This window comes from Castor canadensis, chromosome 2 (genome assembly GCF_047511655.1).
Source record: "Castor canadensis chromosome 2, mCasCan1.hap1v2, whole genome shotgun sequence".
NCBI classification, from domain to species: domain Eukaryota; kingdom Metazoa; phylum Chordata; class Mammalia; order Rodentia; family Castoridae; genus Castor; species Castor canadensis.
In genome coordinates, this window is record NC_133387.1 from 104,541,462 (window position 1) to 104,558,572 (window position 17,111).

General features: G+C 46.3%; 1 protein-coding gene across 1 annotated transcript; it reads left to right on the forward strand.

The window, feature by feature from the left end:
* Positions 1-7,881: 7,881 nt before the first annotated feature.
* Positions 7,882-15,379, forward strand: Igfbp3 (insulin like growth factor binding protein 3). Its single transcript, XM_020177064.2, has 5 exons — positions 7,882-8,441; positions 11,447-11,673; positions 12,147-12,266; positions 13,181-13,321; positions 14,464-15,379. Exons 1-4 carry the CDS (start codon positions 7,892-7,894, stop codon positions 13,304-13,306), a joined length of 1,023 nt encoding a protein of 340 aa, XP_020032653.2. The 5' UTR covers positions 7,882-7,891; the 3' UTR covers positions 13,307-13,321; positions 14,464-15,379.
* Positions 15,380-17,111: the final 1,732 nt, after the last annotated feature.

A 17,111-nucleotide genomic window follows, 5' to 3' on the forward strand; every position in this document is an offset into this window, starting at 1 on the left:
CCTTGCTCAGGGAAATTAAAGGAAGCATAAATGCATAAATAGTTACATGTGCTGTTCTCATGGGTTTGAAGACTCAGTGTTGTGAAGAGGTTAATTTGCTTCAAATTGATTTCTAGAACCAGTGAAATCCCAATCAAAATTCTATAGAAATTGAAGAATTGGTACTAAAACTCATATTGGAATTCAAAGACTTAAAACAACTTGGGAGAGAAACAAATTTGAAGCCAGGTACAGTGGCTCACATCTAGTGACATGGGAAGATGAGACTGGGAGGATTTCAGTCCAAGCTAGTTTGGGCAAAAAAAATGTTTGCAAGATCCCATATCAACCAATTGAAAAGCTGGGTGTGGTGGTGCACACCTGTCATCCCAGCTACATGGGAAGCATAAATAGAAGGATCACAGTCTAGGTTGGCCTGGACATAAATGCGAGACCATATCTCAAAAATAACCAAAGCAAAAAGGGCTGAGGGTGTGGCTCAGGTGGTACAGTGCCTGCCTAGCAAGTGTAAGGCTCTGAGCTCAAACCCTGACTGCCAAAAAGAAAAAAAAAAAAGGAAGACTGGTACTACCTGATTTTAAGATTTATAATTGAGCTATAATAGTGAGAACTGTACAATATGTCTATACAGATGAAATAGATGGTGCAATATATCAAAACAGAGAACAGAGAACTTAGAAGTCAGAAATAAACCCATGCATATATAGAAAACTGGTTTCAGCAGGGGCACAAAGGAAAAAGATAGTGTTTTCAGGAAATACCATATCCATATAATTTCCAATTATTCCTCACACCATACTTGAAAATTAACTCAAAAAGGAACATTAAGACTGGAAGTGTGGCTAAAGCAGTAGAACCTCTGCTTTGCAAGCTTGAAGTTCTAAGTTCAAACCCTAGTCTCACCAAAAAGGGGCGGGGGGTCACCAATCCATATGTAAAGGCTAAACCTATAAATCTTTTAGAAGGACCTATTGGTTAAAACAGTTTTTAGTTAGGCAAAAATCTTAAATGCAATACCAAAAGCATGAATCATGAAAGAAATTTTGATCACTTAGAGTACTTCACCAAGATGAAAAAGCTTCGCTCTTCAAATGGCTATCAAAACTTGAAATGACCAGTGACAGACTGGGAGAATATATTTGCAAATCAAATACACAGCAAAGAAGGACTTGTGTTGTGGATGTGGAAGGAGTTCTCAAAACTCCAGAAGAAAACAAATGGTCTAATCTTAAAGCTGGGGAAAACTTTTAGAAGACATTCCAGCAGAGAAGATATGCAATGAAAAGTTAGCATATGACAGCTACTCAACATCCATTGTCACAAAGTCAATGCAAATTAAAACCAAAATGAGATACCTTCCCCACCTAGCAGGATGGGTGAAATTAGTAACAATGAGCCCAGCAAGAATTGGCAAGGCAGAGAAATTAGTTCTCTTACGTAGTGCTGTTAGGAAGGTAAAATGTTCTATCACACTTGTTCACCAAACATCAAACATACATATGCATGAATGTATGCATGCACATACACATATTTGTGTCTGGTGTTCATGTGTGTGCTTTATGTACATAGATGCTCCATATGTGTATATATGATATACTCACCAATAGGTGAGACCTGAAACTATTCATCCACACAACATTGCATGGAAATGTTCATAGCAGCTTTATGGGGTTTTTTTGTTTGTTTGTTTGTTTGATGTTTTAATTTTTCTTTTGTTCTTTATTGTTGCACTGGGAGTACATTGTGACATTTACAAAAGTTCTTACAATATATCATATTTGAATTCATCCCTCCATCATTCTCCTTTATCCCCCTCCCCCATTCCCCAGTTTCTACAGGTCTCATTTTTCCATTTCCATACATGATACATGATATTTGCATCATATTCACCCTCCTATACCCTTTCCTTATATCCTCCCCCAACCCACTGGTACCCTCCCTGCCAGGCAGGACCTGTTCCACCCTCCTGTTCTCTGATTTTGTAGAAGAAAAAAAGAGAAAAAGAAAAAAATAACATTTTTGCTTGTTTGAGATAAGGGTAGCCACACGGGAGTGTTCTTGTGATATTCACATGTATATATGTATTATAACCCCAATTGGTTCATCTCCTCTAATTTTCTTCATTCTAACTTAGTCCTTTTCTTATAGTGATTTTAGTCAGTTTAAGATGTCCGTAATCATTCTTGTACAGAGAGTATATCAACCATACTCGGCTTCTTAATTTCCTTATTTTATCTTACCACTACTGTATGTGACCTCCCCTTGGTGTGCCCTGTTTTTCATAATATTGCTGCATTTGTATTGGGTCTGTATTCCATATATGAGAGAAAACATACATCCTCTGTCTTTCTGAGCCTGGCTAACTTCACTTAAGATGATGTTCTCAAGTTCCATCTACTAGCAAATGATAAGATTTTATTCTTCTTCATGGCTGAGTAAAATCCCATTGTTTATACATACCACATTTTCTTAATCCATTAGTCAGTAGTGGGGGGGCATCTTAGCTCTTTCCATGACTTGGCTATTGTGAATAGTGCTGCAGTAAACATGGGTGTGCAGGTGTCTTTATTGTAACCTCAGCTTTATGTTTAATAGCAAAAAAAAAAAAAAAATGGACACAACCCAAAAGTCCATCAACAGAGAGACAGATGACAAACCATGACATATTCCACACAATAAGGGATGAACTATTTATACATGCCTCAACATGGATGGACCTCAAAATAATTATGCTGAGTAAAAGAAGTCAGGTTCGAAAGAGTACATACTGTACAACCTCAGTCACGTAAAATTCTAGAACATACAGTCTAATCTGTGGTGACTGGTTGGGAGCTCAGCAGAGGCTGAGGATGAGAATGAAGGGAAAGCAAGCCCAAGATCGCAAAAGGTCAAGGGAAGGTTGAGAGCATTATTCACAATAGGTATGCTATGGAAACAGCCAAGATGTCCCACTACTGACAAATGGATTAAGAAAGTGTGGTATTTAGACACAATGGAATTTTATTCAGCCACCAAGAATGAAATTTTGTCATTTGCAAATGACAAAAATGGATGGAACTGGAGAACATCATCTTAAGTGAAGTTAGCTAGGTTCAGAAAGACAAAAGTTGCAGGTTTCATCTCAAGAAATATTGTGAAAAACAGGTCACACTAAGGGGAGGTCACATACAAGAGAGGGAGGGTGAAAGAAGGAAGTTAAGAAGGTGAATATGGCTGGGCACCTGTGGCTCATGCCTGTAATCCCAGCTACTCAGGAGGCAGAGATCAGAAGGATAGAGGTTTGAAGCCAGCCCAGGAAAATCGCTCTTGAGGCCCTATCTCGAAAAAAAACAGCACAAAATTAGGGCTGGTGGAAGGGCTCAAGGTGTAGGCCCTGAGTTCAAACTCCAGTTCAAAACAAACCATAAAAAAGGAAGGTAAATATGATTGATGTAATTTCTGTATAAGAATAAATATAGATTTTTTTCTTTATTCAAGAATGAATATAAACCCGTAAGAAGGGGACTAAGGTAGAAAGGAGAAAAATGGAGGGATGAGTGTATTTGGGTTATAATACATATATACATGGAAATGTCACAATAAAACTCCCTGTGTAGCTATCTTAAACAAACAAAAATGTCTTTGTTCAAAAAACAGAGGACAGGAAGGTAAAACAGGTCCTGTCTGTGGGTTGGCAACAGTGGGAGGGGGAGGATATAAGGAAAGGGTGTGGGAGGTGAATATGGTGGAGATATTATGTACTCATGTATGAAAATGGAAAAATGAGACCTGTTGAAACTATTCCAGGAATGGAGGGAGGAGGGATAAAAGAGAATGATGGAGGGGGTGAATTCAAATATGATATATTGTAAGGACTTCTGTAAATGTCACAATGTACCTCAGTACAACAACAATAATAATAAAAAGATTTTAAAAAGAAGAAGCTGAGAGGGATGGAAATATTTATTACATGGTTATAACCATGTAATTGTTAAAACAATTATTTTAAGCAATTGTTAAAACCTACCAAACCATACACAGCAAATCTGTGTAGTCTATGTAAATTACACCTCAATAACAAAGAAAGACCTGTCTATTCATCAATTGATCAAATGGGTGACTTCCATGGCCTGTGTGTATTATGCTCTAAGAATCAGCAGAGATCAAAGGGATAAGTGGTGATGGATAACAGAATCCAGGACTCTCCCCCTTCTCACCCAACCTCAAAAAACTGAAGGAGAGCTACAAGCAGCAGCTGGATGCCCCTAGAAGAGGGACACATGGGTGCCAAGGCAAAACAGTTGAATGAAAAGTGCCCCCAAGTCTTCTTGACTTCTTCTAAGATCCCATTGACCAGGGAAAGGCCCTACTATAGTCATGGGATTCCAGACAGACAGGAGGCAGAGAAATCACTCTTCTTATGTAAATTTCTGACGACGTGGGCAAAGGTATGGGTGCCCAAGTGTAAGACAGCACTACCAGAAGAAAAAACACCAGAAGCAGGGTGTCACCATACTGATCAAAAACTGCCTTCCAGGGCGTGCATCCCAGGAAGGCTAGACTTCTGTTCAGAACCTGCACCTGCACTGTCTCTAAAAGCCTGTTGTCCATTCCCAAACTGTCTAAGCTCTCAGCCTTGGATTTCCAATGTCACAGGCACGACCTTCCCCAGTCCACTTTTATCCAGTTACCTCCACCTGCCCCAGAACACACATGACAATGCAACTACTGCCCCTTCTGAGCCCTGCCTCCTTGCAGTCCTTCTGGGATGCACACGCACACTAGGCTACCTCTTCCATGTCCTATAAGATTCGACTGTACCCTCAGTAGCTTTTTCTGACCACATGGGCAGGTCTGCCATCTCGCTGCTAGGGTACACACATACTTGCAAGCCTCTCTATGTTCCCTGTGGTCTCTCTGAACAGCCCGTGAGCCCCGTAGCTGGCACAAAGTTCTCAGTGACTAATTATGGGTAGCAGTCATTTGCAATGTTGCTAAGAACAGTGACACTGGCAGTTCATGGCCCCTAAAACATACCCAAGCTCAGCATGTGTAACTCTGGGAGGCTCACCTGGCAGGCCAACCAAGGGAGGAAAAATCAGGGTGTCTATTCCCACCCACACCTGCCCTGGAGAAACTCTCAAGTTTTAGTCTGATTAACACTGAGTCCAAGGGTTTCCAACATACCTTGCCTCTAGGAGTTTGGTGCTTTCTATCCTGAGATCAGGGTGACCAGAAGTTGATAGCCATACCCCTGAGGACACATAGAGCTTGTAACTATGACAAGAGTGTCTAAGGACTGAGACCCCAGGGTTGCTTGTCCAGCAGTGTATCCTGCAGTGATGAGGTGCCCCTCAGTAGCAATGCAAATCAAAGAATGAAGGGTTTATGTCAGCTGGGTAAGATAAGGAGGCTGGACCCAGGAAATACTAGTTACAACCAGGTCAACAGGGTTTTGCTCATGCAAAGAGAAATATTCAGTCTCCTGATGCCTGTGTACTATTTCACAATTATTACAATTGTATACCAAGTACCTTTAAGAGGAGTGGGGGAGAACACATCTTTCTCATTAAACACTCTATGTTCATAACCCCAAACACCAAACTAACTGAAAATTTGACCCAATTAACTAGCATGTCACAAAATAAAGTTTTATCCTATCCAAATCCTTTCTGTAACAATTACATTAGGGTCGGGGAGAAGAGAGGTCCCGTGCAGTTCTGTCAAATAAAAATGACTGAAGAGTAAAACACAATTCTCCTCACGTAGGTGATGTGGATTTACTCGGATGTTGCAAAGTTTCATGATGAAGGTGATGACAGTCTATATAAAACACTGTTACAGGAATATATTCTTTGAACGTTGCAATGTAACTGTGCACCGTCTGCGGTTTGTCCCTGAACTTGGGTGAATGCCTGGCGCTTTGGCGCCCCCTAGGAGTGCCGCTGGGAACAAGCGCCCATTTCTTCTCAAACTGCAGGGCAGTTAGCAAGGCTGCTCTCTGTTAGTTAGAAGAGAACCAAGAGCAAAGACTTATTTTTATTCTTTCCAAAAAGGCGTCCCTGCAGAGCCTCCCCGGTCCAGGAACCAGATGATAGCGCTGGGCACGAGTGCTACACGGGCAGCGGTCAGGACGCCTCCATGTTGTAACATTGTACCTCAACAATCATTTTTGATACAGAATCCAGCTCTAATTTCAGAGTCAAGGTCTCTGTGGTTATTTAAGGAACAAATGTAACCCTGAGCGATTTATTTTGTTTCCTTTCATTTTCCAACGAAATCAGAGACTCCATTCTTAAGTGTCAATGTACCAGAGAAAGGAGACAGCAAGTGACCATCGTGGCACAGTGGAGTGTAAAATGAGTTGAGTCCACCAGCAGCCCTGAGCACTCAGGGTGAGAAACTGGTAAGAAAATGAGGGCGCTATGTCTTGGCGGGGCTGCTTATGGACACCAGGGGCTCTCCACATTTAGGGCTTTTTCTATGTGAAGGCTCAAGTTTTAGTACCATTACTTGCTACAGATAAAAAGGGGGAACTAAAAAAGAAAGGTTAATTGGTGGAGGGAAGGAGGAAGGGAGAAAGAGATGGATAGACGAATGCTAACTTCGCTGGAAGCAGCGTGATGGAGTGGCGAGGGAGGGGGATGCTAATTTACTATGCCTGCCACAAAACTGCATTTCTCTACTCCAAGACAACTTTCTCCCTCCAAAATGTCCAATTTCAGGAACTAGTTCCCACCACTCATCCACAAACTCTGTACAAGGGCCACCAAGTTTCTCAATTCAATCCTGGACCACTAGCGTCCTCTGTTGGCCACCTAGGGAAGGAGCTCGTTGGCAACATTGGAGAGGACCGACGCAAGGAAAAGGCGGACACAGTCCGAAAGATCTCAAGCGCGTAATTGCGCCCAGGACTTAAACCGTATTGGAGTGTTCAGATTGCGCACATTAACGGGAATCCCAGGCTCCACTTGAACGCACCGGTGAGCGTTCAGTACAGGGCTACAAAAAGACCTTCAAAAAATGACTGTGAAAATTACCAATTTTAGGAACTACTCGGTTATTAATTATGCTCACCAGTGTCCACTTTTGTGTGTTTATTATTCTTTCGTCGTTGGTGTGGGCTCTATTTGAAGACGTAATTAGACACAATACCTAAAACAAGAACTCTTGAGACTTAAATTCTTTAAAAAGTTTTGCCTTAAGGACATATTCACTGCCGGCCCGTTCTGCTAAATGGGGACTTGCAGCGAAATGCCACATGTGAGTCGTGACCGCTTTGGGAAGCAAGCCTGGAAACCCGCAGAGACCACGTGCGCATCTGCAGACGCGCGTCTGTGGGTTACTGCGGGATTCGAATGGCCCAGCGGATGCAGATTAAACTCCCACCCCAAAGTAACTCGGAATTTCGGAGTTGCCCTACAATGTGCCCTACATGAGGAATTAAATTTTAGAAAGCTTTACTAATGACACACGGATGAAGAGCGGTGCCTGTCAATTTCCCCTACATTAACTCCCTGCTGGACTAACAACCTCAACCCAGGCGTGGAGAAGGAAGGGCGGCTGCGTCTGGGAGGCCAAGGGCGCCAAGTTGGCTGCAAATGACAGGATAGTCAGAGATACTAAGGTGATCGGGGACGCTACCGGGGGTGCCAAGGCAGCCTGGGACCTTCGTGGTTCAAGGGACAAAGAAGTAGCCCCAGGCGCAGGGCTCGTGCGCGAGCGCGCAAGAAGCAGGTGCCCGGGCGATGCGCGCCCCCGCGCTGGGCGCCCGCTGTTCGGGGCGAGGCGCGGCCCCCGTAGCCGTGCCTGCGCCGGCCCGCCCCCCGCACACACCCGGGCGCGCCGTTCCGGGGCGTGTCCTCGGCCACCCCGGCTTCTATATAGCGGCCGACGAGCCCAGGCTGCCCAGATGCGAGCGCGGCTGCTGGGCGCTGAGGACTTGTCGCTGTTGGCTGTCTGTCCCGATCCCGCACCCTCGCACCGCGTGCTGTCGCCCAGTGACCGCGTGCTCCTCCGGTCGGCCGGGCTGCAGGCCCTAGCGGCGGGCGCCATGCATCGGGCGCGCCCCGCGCTCTGGGCCGCCGCGCTCACCGCGCTGGCACTGTTCCGCGGGCCGCCGGTGGCGCGGGCTGGCGCGGGCGCGGTGGGCGCGGGCCCCATGGTGCGCTGCGAGCCGTGTGATGCGCGTGCGCTGGCCCAGTGCGCGCCTCCGCCCACCGCGCCCGCGTGCGCCGAGTTGGTGCGCGAGCCGGGCTGCGGCTGCTGCCTGACGTGCGCGCTGCGCGAGGGCCAGCCCTGCGGCGTCTACACCGAGCGCTGCGGCTCGGGCCTCAGTTGCCAACCGCAGCCCAACGAGGCGCGCCCACTTCAGGCGCTGCTGGATGGCCGCGGGTTTTGTGTCAACGCCAGCGCCGCCAGCCGCCTGCGCGCTTACCTGCTACCCGCACCGTCCGCTCCAGGTGAGCCGCCCGCGTCAGGTGCGCCGCCCGCATCAGGTGCGCCGCCCGCATCAGGTGCGCCATGCGCTATAGTCCCGGACAGCGCTGCTGCGGGGGACTCCACCACCTGGGAGGCGAGGTGGCTCGCCCGAGGGACCCTCCGCAGTCAGCCCTGTGCTTGCTTTGTTCTCCGAGTGTGGAGTCCTTACAAATTGCAAAGTGCTTTCGGTGAAAATGGGTAAAAGGTTTCATTGCGGGGGAGGGGGAGCGGGAAGACCTTGGCCCCAAGAGGTTCTCCTCGCCCAGAGCAGGAGCGCGGGTGTGGACTGTGTTCGCCCAACTCGAACTCGGCTTTCATTCCCCCACAAGCTAGGAAGGAGCGCGTCAATCCTGGTTAAGCGTGGGGGTGGCGGCCCCAGGGTGGGATATAGACCCGGGAAGGTTGGCAGGCACCAACCTTCCCGGAATGGTACCTGTCTTGAAAAATGTTAACATTTGAACAGCTTTTGTTTGTAAAGCAATGCCACTTTCCCGTGTTCCTCAGCTGAGGTGGGTTTCGGGCATTGGTGTCTTTGCGGCAAGAAAACTTGAGGTTCAAAACGTAGTGACTTCTCATCACCCTGTGGCTGCCATACTACAGGTTTGAACCCCTGTCGCCACTGTTGGTACCATTCCACTTGTACACCCCATGCTGTGCCAGTGCCTGCAGTCCAAACGCTAGAAGTGTGCAGACAGCGAGGAGCTGGAATCCTTCCCAGGACTTTTTTTTCCCCATCTTAAAACGAAGTAGAGGTGAGGTGCGGTGAAAGGGAGCTCCAAAAGAGAAAAATGTTTGATAGAGTTCCTCCTCCTGGCTCAGGCACTATGTTTAATAAGGACATCACATTGTTCCTTTAAAAAAAAAAAAGTAGATAGGTTTGGCAGCTGTTCTTGTAAACTTCAGGCATTCTTAACCAGTCTTGCTGAGTTATGCTTCCCCACACACACCCCACCCTAGTCTCCCTCCCCCTGCCCCACCCCACCCCTTCAGGATGCTGCAGCTGAGGCTGGCAGATCCCCTTTGTCATTTCTGTAGCTGTCGAGTTCCATTCTCTGGTAAAACTATTTCCCTGCTGGGCAAAGCTGGTTTTAGTCATCCCTGAGAAAGTCTGAGAGTGGGAAAGCAAGATTCCAGTTGCTTCCCTGGCTCTGTTAAAGTCTCTGGATGCTGCACCAAATTTATGTTGCTTGTGCCCTGTGAGTGTTTCACTGTGCTAGTGCATTTAGGGTCATCACGAAAATGATCTTAGAAATATTTATAGACATTGCCATTTTAGTTGGGCTTAAATAATCATGGTTTTTCATCATATAAATCGATGTGGATTCTTATTATGAAAAGATCTCAGTGACTGCTGAACGCCATCAGAGGGGGGAAAAAAGATAGTTACATAGCAATCAAAAGTCACAATTCTCTTTTGCTTAAATAGAACCCTTTTCTCCTCTCCCCTGGTCAACAGTTTAAGGATTAAAAAGAAAACAAGGAACTATAAGAAATTACTCAGACTTCTTGGAAAAGAAATGCAAATATATTTATTTACATATTCTTAGCATCTCTTTTGTCCCAGTACTTCCTTGAAAAAGAAAAAAGAGACGCTAAGATTAAAGCAAACTGAAACCAAAATGATTAATTTCATTACGGACCTGCTCTGTCAAGTGCTGGTCTAGACCCCTGGGAATTTGTGCTCCCTGAGGCACCAAATAGCTTGGGTAACTTTGTTTGGTAAGTAAGGGAGCTGAGACCCAGAGAGGAAGGGGGCCTACCCAAGACCCCCAAGATCCTGAGGTAAGTGCTTCCAGGAGAGACAGAGTGTGCAGTCCAACTTTTGCAGCCCCTGGGAACTTTCCTGGGAGTGAGGCATTTGCAACTCCTGGCCAAGAGCCAGAATCCAGGCAGGATGCCACCACACTGGGCATGTCCCTAACGGGCAAGAGAGAGTTCCACTGGAGCCTAGCACTTTGAATCCAAGCAGAATAGATTGAGAACCAGATAGCCGACCAAACAAAGCCTCCTAGTAGGGGGCTCTTTTCTTGGCAGTAAGGGAGTTTGATGATAGTCACCTGCAGGTTGGAGCCTAATCCTTCAAAGTTGGAAACTGAACACTGAGCTCAGACCTGCTGGCCTGGGGAGTCTGTCCTTTGATCCTCATGGGGTCCTACAATTACTCCAAGTTCCCCCTGGAAAAGGAATGGAGAATTTAGCTACACATCTAGCCACAAATTTAATCCTATACTTAACATCCCAATTAAACTGTTAACCTTGTAGGGCTGTCTTAGCAGTTTGGATTATAAGAGAGGGGTCTGTGGGGCGAGAGGGGGGGAAGGTGGGAGCTCACCCCATTGCAAGTGATGCTTTGTGGTGCCTGCATCCTGGGGGTGCAGAGGACTTCCCCAAGAAGGTGTCTCTGCCCACTGGAAGCTCAGGATCTGTGTAGACCTTGAGTTTTAGAGATGTGATCCTGCCATATGACACTGCCCATCTGAGCTGGGCATGAGTGAGCCACTGTGCTGGTCAAACATGAGGCAAATGTCAGACCCTACAACCCATTGCTTTTTGGGTGGGGAATGTACCTTTATTTTTTTCCAAATCCCTGAGGTGGCCACTGCTCACAGGGTGGGAAGACCACAGTTGGAGTCCCTGGGAGATTTCTGCTCAGCCCTGAGAAGCTTCCATGGTGCTGTGGTGCACGTCCGCCCCCTGCTGGTAGCAGACAGGACTTGCTAATTATTTGCTGCTACTTAGCTCTGCTTAGAAAAGCACTTGGCCAGATTGGCTTTTAAATAGATGGCTTCCTGACCTGAAGCTACAGAATACAGCAAGTGGTGTTATGGGATCATGCTTTCTCAAGGTATTTTTTTTAACTTATTTGCAATTGTGAAATCACAGTGCATAGATGTGACCTGGTTTCAAGAGCAAGATTTTTTTTTCCAAAAGACTACTGTCCCATGTCAACAATGATCACAACTTTGTCTCCCTGACACTTCTCCAGGAAATACCAGTGAGTCAGAGGAGGACCGCAGCACTGGGAGTGTGGAGAATCAGGCTGTCCCCAGTACACACCGGGTGACTGACTCCAAGTTCCATCCCCTCCATACAAAGATGGACATCATCAAGAAAGGCCACGCCAAGGACAGCCAGCGCTACAAAGTCGACTATGAGTCGCAGAGCACAGACACCCAGAACTTCTCCTCTGAGTCCAAGCGGGAGACAGAATATGTGAGCACTTTTCCTTTGGTTAAGGAGGGGAGAAGGGACACCTGCCAAGATAGTCTTCATGGGACAAGTCTAGGTGGTCCTGGCTGATGGGTGGGGCACCTATCAGTGCCCGCTGCCCTTACATAAAGAATATTGACCCTCTTCTATCTCAAAATCTTGGGAGACCCAAACTGAACCAGCACTTGTAAAGTATAGGGCTTGCCCTAAAGCCTTTTGCAAAAAAGAAAGATTCTCTCAAAAAGATGACTTTATTTTATTCGTTTGGCCTTCCAAGTCTTGAACCCCCTGCCAGGTTCTCTGTCTTACTCTGGGATAGCAAAAAGGCCAAGGAAATAGTTAGTATCCTTCTGTGACTGTCTGGTTCACTCAGTTAAAAGATACTGGAGAACCATATTGCAGTCCCACTTATGAGGGTTGTGTGGGCCTTGTAAGATTTTTAAAGCAATGACCATAACCCTGGGGCTCTGATGCAGGGGCCCTGCCGTCGGGAGATGGAGGACACACTGAATCACCTGAAATTCCTCAACGTCCTGAGTCCCAGGGGCGTCCACATCCCAAACTGCGACAAGAAGGGATTTTATAAAAAGAAGCAGGTGAGTGAAGTTCTGTGGGGGTCTTCCTTTCCCTGTGTCAGAGGGGAAACAGGCCTTGCAGTGACCTCCAGATTCATCTGATTGTAGCTCTAGAGCCTGGTGCTCTGATGCTGTGACTTGGTGTCACTCCTAAGACTGAGGGCTTCAAGTGATGATTGAGCCAAAATCCTCAGCCCACCTACCTCTCTGCCATCCATTTCCACTACCTGCCCACAGAGCAAAGAGAGGCTACCCAGAGGAGTCCTGTACTATAAAGGGACACATTGACACTTGTGTTGGCATTGCATCATGGAGTGACATTTTCAGTTACTACAGCAGTGACTTTCCAACATGAGGGCATAAGATCCCATACTGACTCACTTTCTTGTTGATCTCTTCTAATGGTGACAGATGTAAAGAACCAAATGAATTTCAGATGTAGTTAAGCCGTAATACATATGTCTTTATGAAATATTACATGGTGATGGTATTTTAGTTGACTTTATAATTGGAATGCTCACACCGTAGATCTTAGAAGACCATGTCCATGTTTCAGTGTTTATCACAGCCATGGTCAGAGAACCTAAGCCATCTTCTTCCATCACTGCTTCTCTGGGTTCTTATTCACACCACCATTTTTCTACCATCAGCAGATTCACACTAAGAAGGAACTGTGGCATGGGCTCTGAGAGACACAGCCTGACATCCCCAGGGCAAACAGAATAAATTCCTCCTCTCCATCTTCCCTAGAGAGGTTTGACTGTACACACATGCTCATGGATGTACATACTGCTGCCTGCATGTGGGAAGCTTTTCAGGAGTCTTGGCCAAAATCCCTGTTGCATTTCCTCAGCCCAGCAGAGCCATGCTGTTTGGGACACTGGTTACCAACTTACCTAGGGACTTACACCTCTGTCTTCTTTCTCTGCCCTCAGTGCCGCCCTTCCAAAGGCAGAAAGCGGGGCTTCTGCTGGTGTGTGGACAAGTATGGACAGCCCCTCCCAGGCTACAACACCAAAGGGAAGGATGACGTGCATTGCCTCAGCATTCAGAGCCAATAGATACCACTACCCCACGTAAGCCAAGGAACTCGGCTAGGCTCCAGTGCTCTCGGCATCCCTGGCCCCAGGATTCCTCCTTCTGGTGACAGTTGGAGTGATGAGGACCCCTCAGGCCTGGACATGGCCACCACCCTCTCCCCAAGGCTTACTGACCCAGGACCATAGTCAACTCCAAAGAGAAGATGGCATAGGGCACCAGTCCACAGACAGATGCAAGGAGAGCCAGGTCCCAACCCAACTACATAAGCTCATGGAGATAGGCTGGCACCAGTGTGGCTTCAAAGACACCCTACTTTATTCTAAATAACTTAAAACAAGGAAACGTTCATACAACTGCAGTGTGAAAGGTTTTCAAAATGAAGCCTCATCTACAGAAGTCCTGTGGTTTGTTTATCTTCATGAACTGTTCTCATCCCCAAGACAATTTCTAAATTAAAGATGTGGCTTTTTTTCAGTAAAATATGAATATTCTTTTAGTTGGTACTTAACATAATCTTGAGAAAGATTGAAATTAACTCAAAACTGAAATGCTAAACCATCGTTTTGAAGACTGCTATCATATTTAAGATGCTTTTTTCTTCTAATGAAGGATACATTTTTGGTAGGGGAGGGAGACTGTATCTCCTTTCATCTCCTCAAGACAAATTTAATAAGCAGAAGAAATTTTCCTTTTTTTTGGTGGTGCTAGGGTTCGAACTTAGGGGCTTAGGGTTTGTTAGACAGGTGCTCTATGGTGACATGACAGGCATATGCCACCATACCAAGCTTATTGTTTGAGATAGGGTCTCACTAACGTCCTACCCAGGCTAGCTTGGAACCTCCATCCTCCCAATCCTTGTCTCCCAAGTAGCTGGAATCACAGGCATGAGCACCATGCCTGGCCTGAAATTTTCATTGTTAGTTAGAAGGGGTTTTACTCCCTTGCAAATTGAAAAACATAAATAAATCTAATTTTAGGATGACTCTTTTTAACAAAGAACCCTGAGTCGTCTTTGCTTTGTTCAAACTGTCAGCTGAGACCCCAGCCCTTTGTGTGCAGGGTCACACCATTCCCTTGGGGAAGGGGAGTCATTGCCTGTGTATCCAGGAGAAGGAGGTGAGCTCTTTTGATTTGGGGGGTGGTTATTTCAATTTAGTTCTTTTTCTTTCTGTTTTAGTTCCTGTGGAGCTCCAATACGCCTTATTTTGCACAAAAGACTGCCACGGACCTGATCAGCAGCTGGCTACAGCCTTGATTTGTATTCCTTTTTGTGGTGAACTGATTTTTTTTTTTTTAAGAAAACCAAAGTTTAGACAGATTTTTGAAATGCCTATGGTTCCTTTAAATGGTAAACGTGAGCACCTCTCCGCTTTCAAGTAGTCAGCAGAAAACAGTTTGAATTTTCCTGTTGCTTCCTATAAAAACACTCACCGACTGGTGCCCAAGAACTTGGACTTCATCCCCCTCCTGGAATCCTCTCCCCCATTTTGCCAGGTGGCCAACCCCCTGCTTTCCTGACCTCAGCAGCTGTGTTGCTGATATAGAGAACACACTCCCTCTTTCCCATCCTCTGAAAAATGAGCTCAGACCTTCCTGAGAATAGGATGACACCTGGACATCCTGACGCACCCTCCTGAGGCTCACAGCCCTCCTGGTACCATCTTTGACTTTGACCATGAAGATTGTGACCTGATGTGCTTGGGAACTGTTAGACAGAATCAAGTGGAGTCTTACTTATTAAAAAAGAATTGTTCTAGAGCACTTCGGCAACCTGTGAAGTCAGGTGACTCTGACCTCCCTCTGTCAGGCAGCTTCCTAAGGACGTAGCCCAGTGGAAGGCCACCCCGGGGTGGTCTTCACTGTGGTCCCACAGGCAGGAGGGGCAGCTGGCCTCAGCCTCCATGTCCATGTTCAGAGGCATCACATAATGACATAATCCTTCAGATGACTGCATAAATGGTAATTTCTAGTTCAATCCCTCAAAAAAAAGTTTATTTTTGAGGATGAAGTCTTTAAAGGCAACAGTTTGTTTTTGTCTCTCATCTTTATCCTTGGCACAATGTTGAAAATATATGTATTATCAAAACAGGAAAGATGAATGGCTTGTTGGGGTGCCTGGCAAGGACACTGGGAACACATAGAGAATAACCTGTGTTGGTTGAACTTGGAGTCCTTCTCATACTTTCTTTATAACGCACACATATATATGCAGAGAAGATACATTCTTAATTAAATGTTAACATTGTATGCAACATAGCCCAAATATTATAGGATCTATACTAGATAATCCTAGATAAAGTGTTACAGATACTAGATGTTATAACCATGGCCATGACCAAGGAAAGGAGCCCATGTCCGGAGGCTGAGCTCCAATCCCAAAGGCCAAACCCAAGGAAGTCTGGTGACATTGGGTACAAGGAGACTCTGCCCTGCCCCCACCATGGCCCTTGGGGTGGAATGCACGCTGCACAGAGCGCTCCTTGAGAGACAATCCTGCCTACCTATTAGCTTTTCTTTATTTTTTTAAGTTTTTGGGGGAAAAAAAGTATTTTTGGAAAGTTTGTCTTGCAATGTATTTATAAATAGTAAATAAAGTTTTTACCATTAAAAAAAAATAATAACCTCTTCCCCCTTGTTACTGACTGTTTCCGGGGATTATTTCACTAAGGAAATAACTCTGAGAGTGTGGAATATTCTAGTCATTGTAGAAAACTTCATAAACTCATCTCTAACAAAGGAACCCCAGCAAGGTAATTCTGGTGGCCCTCCTGGCCACATCTGGAGGAGCATCCAAGTCAGAGAGCTTGTGTTGGTAGCTGACCTGTTGGAGCAGGTCAGCAGATGCATCTCAGTGACCGTTGTCCTGGCTGCTTGGGTTGCATTCCACATTATCTTCAGAGCAGCCTCCCCCAGCCATGCAGGATGAGAGAGGGACAGGTGTCTATCTCCATGCCAGCACCATGTCCCTTCCCTGCAGCACTTTGGCCAATGTCTTCTTGGAGAGGGGAGGTGGGTAAGTACAGGATGAAGAGGGAGACCGACACTGGGTAGGGTTCTGGGAACTCGGCCCTTCTCTGCAGCCTTGGTAACAGTGGCCCTTGTCACAGAGCGACTTCAGACAAAGTGCTGAGTCCCATGACCTCAGGGTCTCAGGACAAACCACATTCTCTTTAGAGCCCCATCCACCCATTGATAAGACACAGTTGCACACATTGAGCAGTGAGTTGGCTCTGGGTGTTCAAAGGTCTGGAAAGAAGGGGTAGATCACACAAGAAACCAAAAAAATGAAGGGGTCAGACCCTTGGGGTGCTGTGCTTATAAAGCTACCAGGGCAGAGGGAGACAGAAAACAGAGTGAGCTCATTGGGGCAGAGGGAGGTGCACAGTGGCCATAGGATGCCTCAGAGAAAGATCATGGGGTACCTCAGCCACAGGTTGGCACTAGGAATCCAGGACAGGAGCTTGACCAGCCCTCCAGTGCCACTGTGGAGGTGTGAGTGAGCCACAGGTGACATCCCTCTAAACCCACTGGGCTGCCTTCCTGGAGCCACAAGCTCACATGCCTTTCCTTGTCCTCACTCCATACCCATAACCTCTGCTACACTCCACCCTTCTGATGGCCAACTCTGTGTGTCAACTTGAGTGGGTCACATGGTGTCATTTCAGGTGTCTGTGAGTGCCTTGGATGACATGAGTAAGGTAGATGGATCTCCTCCATGTGGTCAGGTCTCATCCAATCTCCTAAGAGCATGCATAGAACAAAAGGCAGAGGAAGAAGGAATTAGCACCAAACCTGCCTTCTTGGAATAGCTCACCCTCTCTGGCC

Coding starts and splice junctions, on each gene's coding strand:
- Igfbp3 (XM_020177064.2), top strand. CDS start 7,892: ATGCGAGCGCGGCTGCTGGGCGCTGAGGACTTGTCGCTGTTGGCTGTC. Junction 8,442..11,446: donor ACCCGCACCGTCCGCTCCAG/GTGAGCCGCCCG, acceptor ACACTTCTCCAG/GAAATACCAGTGAGTCAGAG. Junction 12,267..13,180: donor GATTTTATAAAAAGAAGCAG/GTGAGTGAAGTT, acceptor CTCTGCCCTCAG/TGCCGCCCTTCCAAAGGCAG.